General features: G+C 35.0%; 1 protein-coding gene across 1 annotated transcript in view; it reads right to left on the bottom strand.

The window, feature by feature from the left end:
* SBNO1 (strawberry notch homolog 1 (Drosophila)) overlaps positions 1-4,214 on the bottom strand; it is a 41,270-nt gene extending 37,056 nt beyond the window's left edge. The window contains exons 1-3 of the mRNA XM_006865373.1: positions 4,083-4,214; positions 3,521-3,622; positions 848-1,160 (exon numbers count right to left, since the gene is read on the bottom strand). Of these exons, the coding sequence (XP_006865435.1) occupies positions 848-1,160; positions 3,521-3,622; positions 4,083-4,214 (547 nt within the window). The remainder of the gene's footprint in view (positions 1-847; positions 1,161-3,520; positions 3,623-4,082) is intronic.
* Positions 4,215-5,688: the final 1,474 nt, after the last annotated feature.

Genomic DNA, 5,688 nt, shown 5'->3' with positions numbered 1-5,688 from the left:
ATGAATGTAAAGTTAATGTTCTCCCATGTAAACTATCACATAACTCACAATAAACATTTAAAAAAAAAAGAAAAACAAAAACCACACTCCAAAAAAAAAGACACTCCAGACAAAAGCAGTTAGTTATAAAATCATCTAGACTCTTTATGTTTAAATGATTCCTTAAAAGGTACATTCATAAACTGTTCAATTATGTTCCCTTTACAACACCTCCTTAAATAATGAGTTTCTGCATCCATTTTTACTACTGATCCTTAAAGTATTATGTATTAGGTAGTGATTGTTACATAGCTCTTTGAGTATAATCACTTGTATAAATCACTGAGTTGAACACTTACATAGCATAAAGTCATTGATTTGTAAAAAGTTTTATAGATGCTCCCGCTTTAAAGAAAATATAGTAAATTATTTTATAATAACCATATGTATTCTAAGGAAGAAATTATGAAAAAGATGATTATTCACAAGCAATGAAACCAACAGCAGGCAAAATCATAAAACTATAAAAGTCATGATGTATCAAAGCATCAGCATAAAACCTGAATATCCTAACAGCTTATCAGAAATGCAGACTCTTAAACCCCACCCTGGACCTACTGAATTTGGCTTTTGAACAAGATCCTCAGATGATTCAAAGGATCATAAAGTTTGAGAGGCACTGAATTAAGAATTAAGAAAAACTGTATTTAGTGAACATCGCATGGTGCTAATTTAGCTTTACCCAAATCTTCTACATTGTTAATTTCCTTGAATTGAACTGTGCAAAACAGTAAGTGTACAGAGTAATACCGACAAAACTTTTTATGCTCAGATGCAAGCAGAACCTAAAACATACAGGAAGACTTACTAGCTGCTGTTGCAACTGGCTGAGCAATATTAGCAGGCGGCTTCAGTTTCATGAGTTCATTCAGACTATTATTTTTTAGTAAATCCTTGAGTTGAACCTGGTCTTTTGAAGGTACAGAGGTCATAGCATTTCGTACTGTGGGAGCAGAGACTGAAGGGCGTGTGTTTGCAGTGGTCTGGATAAACTTTGTCAAAGTTATGGTTTGTCTATTAGTTGTTACAGGTGGTGTTTTAGTCATTACAATTGTAGATCCCAAGGTTGGAAGCTGATTTATTTGATTCAGCACAAATGTTGTAGTCGATGGAGGCTGCTGCTAGAAAACAAAACACATTTTACCACCGAGAGATACTTTTATTTTCTAATAAAGCATATATTTGCCCTTCATTGTTAATTAAAAATGATTAAATTAAAAAAATTAAACACTGCCATCAAGTTGATTGCCACTCTTACCAACCCTACAGAACAAAGCAGACTTGCCCCATAGTTTCCAGAAACACATATTTTTACAGAGGTAGAGTGTCTCTCATTTTTTCCCCCACATTAAATGTGATTAGATATATTTATTTAAATTTAAAACACACCACTTTGAGGTATAGTAGTGGTCTGACAGTTTAAAGCTTCAGAGACATCAAGCATATAATGGGACTGTGCCAAGCAAAGTGATGTGTGGTAAGCCTATGTAACAGAAAAACTGGAAATGGAAAAGTTTCTAATCCCAGCACTGCCCTAACAATACAAACTAAGTTAAATCACTTATTATATATAAGATTTTCTGAGGCTCACTTTCCATATCTAACATTCTATGGGCCAACTACAAATGTTAGCAGTAACATCTGTACTACCTTTAAGCATAAGGAGCTCTGGTAATGTAGTACGTAATAAGTTGGCCTGCTAACAACATCAGTAATTCAAATCTACAAGCCGAGCCACAGGATAAAGATGAGGCTTTTTGCCCACGTAAAGATTCACAGACTTGAAAAGCTTACACAGGGTCAGTTTGAGTCAGAATTGACTTCACAGCACTTAACAACAGCCTTTGAAATAATAGAAAGCAACGTATTTTTTAATTTGTGGAGGAAAGGCTGGACAAACATGCAAAAGGAAAGATGTCAAGATGTGAGGATAACAATCTCTGTGAGTACGAGTACAACAGAGATACTTTAACAAATTTAAATAGATTTCTACTTCGCTTCTTCCTCAAACTCAATTTCTCCGTTACTCCTTTAACAAACTTGTATATACCACAACATATAAATAAAACTCTCAAAAATAATGTATCACCAGTTCTCACTTTCAACAATTTGTCAAATAAGTTGATGCCATTAGATTTAAGGTTAAAAATTGCTATGTTTAAAGTATAACAAAAAATTACATACAACGGGAAGTTTTTGTTTGGGGGCACTGAGTTGATGGTAGTGGTGGAGGAATAATTTATAAAGGATGGTGATGAATGTGGCACAACTATTAGCAGTGTCACGGAATTGTAAATATGGGCTACAGCTAATGTTTTGGTATGTTTATTGTCATCACAATATTAAAAATCAGTAGTTCAAATTATGATTTAGAAACTATTCTGTGATGAGTTACTTCATAAAATTATGTATTTATCACACATTAAAAAAATCCTATACCATAAGTCTCCAGAACATTAACTATCTGCATGAATAAAAAACAGTTTTGTTGTTAAGTGCAGTCGACCTTGCAGCTCAAAGTGACTTTGCTATCTGTAAATAAAACAAATAAGTTTCTATTTACAAATAATTCACTTACAGGAGTATGTCTGAAAACTATTGTTGTTAAGTGCTGTTGAGTCAGTTCCAACTCCTAATGACCCTGGCATTGCGTTTCCAAGGAGAAGATTGTGTGTTTACGCCACTAACCTAGTGGCTAACAGTCCAGTGCTTATCCCACAGTGCCATACCAGAACTCCCTGAAAACTATTAATGGCCAAAACTTTCAGTTTATGTTAGACAATCACATCAACCCATTTGTGAAATAATTATGGAAACAAAAAGTGTTCCTCTATTTAAAAAAAAAAAAAGTGTATGTATGCATACACACACCACACCCTCTAAGAGAGGGGGGAGAGGACTAACAGGATAATATGTATTTTATCATTGTTTCATAAATATGCTATCATTTGCAATAAATAAGCTCAAAACATTTTGTTTTGTTCCAATTATCTTGTGACCAACATAATTATCAAGAGTAAAAGAATTATTTTATAAATAAGAGGTAAGGGTAAGCTATTAGGAAAGAGGCAGCAAAAAGGAGAACTAGTGAGATAAACTGACTTCTTACTAGGTTATTTTCTTACTTCAGAGATATTGCAGGCCAGCTCCAGGCCACCACAATAAAGCGATTATCATAATAAAGCAAGTTACACATATTTTTTTAGTTTCTGAATGTGTATAAAGTTATGTTTTCACTATACTGTCGTTTACTAAGTGTGTAATATCATTATGAAAATGTTTGCAGTATTATGAGAATGACAAAAACATGAAGTGAGCACATGCTGTTAGAAAAATAGCTCCCAAAAGACTTTCTGGACCAGAGATTGCCACAACCTTTCAATTTGTAAAATACACAATTATCTGCAAAGCACAATAAAATAAGGGATGCCTGTGCAATCCTACACTGTTAGTAAAGATACCAAAACTCTGTAACTCATACCCTAACATTGAAGAGTGCTGGAGTGGGTGCCGTCTCTGGCTCCTGTTTAACTGGAAGCGCTGCTTCAGTCTCCAAGCCTAGTTCTAAAGCAAGTGGCGCTGACTGTGGAGAAAACAACAGTACAGAAAGAATGAGGGCAGTGAGCGCTGTTTCAAGAAAGAGTTGCATGAATTTTAATAAAATAAAACAAAAATGGCTTTATATTAAAACTGAATATAAAGTTGTAAAGTAAAAAATAACAGAGTTTACAAGCATAAAATCTTCAGATGATACTATCAGAACCTTACTGCTTTCAGAAAATTTTTATATAGTGAAACAACAGATGAATGTTCTTATGAAGTTTAAAGATTAACTATCCTCCCATACACATATGACAATATCAAAGCTGGAAAGTCTTGATTTTTCTCACAAATGTTTTCCACCACACAAATGAAGACTAATTCTCAATAGGAAAATAACATTCACATGAATATTTAAAATTAAAGTTTAATAAAGTTCTATATATGGAAATTACAAATTAAGAAAAAAGATATTTTGTACAGGGGCTGAGGAGAGCTCTTACCTGCTGAACTGAAGGGGTAGTTGCAGGGGTTCCAAGGCCCGCATCTCCACCATCAATATCAAAGAGGTCATTTGGACTAATTCCACTCTCACTCAAAGCAGCAAGCAATAAATCTTGCCCTGGCTCCACCATCTGTAGAATAAAATATTAACATAAAAAACTTTCAATGCCAAACATTCATTCTCTTCTAAATAGAAAGAAACCAACATTTTCCAGCAGACACAGTCATTCAACAATTATTCAGAACCTGCTACAATTCAAAGAGGATAGAAAGAAAAGAGTCTCTGAGCCCAAGTTCACAATGAAATCAAAAGGATGGACAAGCCCATAAATCACAGTAAGAAGACAATGGAGTACACATCTACTAAGTATTAAGAGAACAGAGGAAATACTACACTAGGCCTGAAGAGAGAGGTAACTAAGATGAAAACAAAGTTGAGTAGGACGCCACCAGAGGAACCAGGGTCCTCTGGATAGCACATTCAAACTCAAGGAGATGTGGTGAACTTAGTACTATTTAGAATAATTAATCATGGCAAAAATATGAGTCTCAGATAGGAAAGGTCAAGGAATATACCATGCTAATGTTCATTCACTTAAATATGTAGGTGACGGGGGACCACTAAAGGGTTTTCAGAAAGAGGACTGTTTGGTAAGATTAGATTTGTCATTTTAGAAAGATTACTTCACAGCAGTGAGCAACCAAGCTAAGCAGAGAAAGAGTACAACTAAAGCAGGAAGACAGTTTGGGGGCTGCTCCAGCAGACCAGCAAGACATAGTGCACAGTGAAAGCAGGGTGCAAAGGGAAAGAGGGAATGGACTCCTCCACACTTAGGAAAGAAAACCCATAGGACTTGGTTTCAATAAAAACTCAGAATGGAACAGAGGCAGATGACAGAAAAAATATGAGGTGATGAATGATTAGCACTCAGGAAAGAGAAAATGAAATAGCAAAATTTGAGCCCAGGAGACATGAAGGAAGAGTTATGGAGGTTGAAAGGATAAGATAAAAAAGCCCATTCAGGAGCAAGCAAATTTTAGGTTTATGTTTTCCAACTATACTCACAGGAGATGGACCCAAGTATTTATTTACTAACAAAATTATTTTACTGATTTTGTAGGAAGAAGAAAAAAAGCTTAACAAAGGTCTCTCAATTTCAACTTTTCTAATTTATCAGAAATAACCAAACTTACATGTGAGGTGATTTCGAAAAGTTCATGGAAAAACCACCATTCTCTTTCATTCCATTTTCCCATAAACTTTTTGAAGCCCCCCTTTACAAACATACTTAGGGAAAATCTCCAACCGTACTTGCTTTTCCTAGAAAATCAATGTCATGTTACACAAATAATATACTAATTTTCACTGAGTCCAACTGTTCTTAAACTGAGCAATAAAATTAAATATGGCAGCAGTTTGTGATGTCCTACAAAAAGCATGGAGTCCTGGTGTGCTCTGTGAGATAAAGCACTGGACCACCACACAGTTGGTTTGAACTGCAGGGTCAGCAGATCAAACTCACCAGTCGTTCCTCAGAAACCCAATACAGGGTTACTGTGAATCAGAAGTGACTCAAGGGCACTTAGCAATTACAACAAAAAGTA

The sequence above is a fragment of the Chrysochloris asiatica genome, unplaced genomic scaffold, assembly GCF_000296735.1.
Source record: "Chrysochloris asiatica unplaced genomic scaffold, ChrAsi1.0 scaffold00078, whole genome shotgun sequence".
Taxonomy (NCBI): domain Eukaryota; kingdom Metazoa; phylum Chordata; class Mammalia; order Afrosoricida; family Chrysochloridae; genus Chrysochloris; species Chrysochloris asiatica.
The sequence above is the reverse complement of the archived record's forward strand: the minus strand, read 5'-3'. Positions and strand labels throughout refer to the sequence as shown.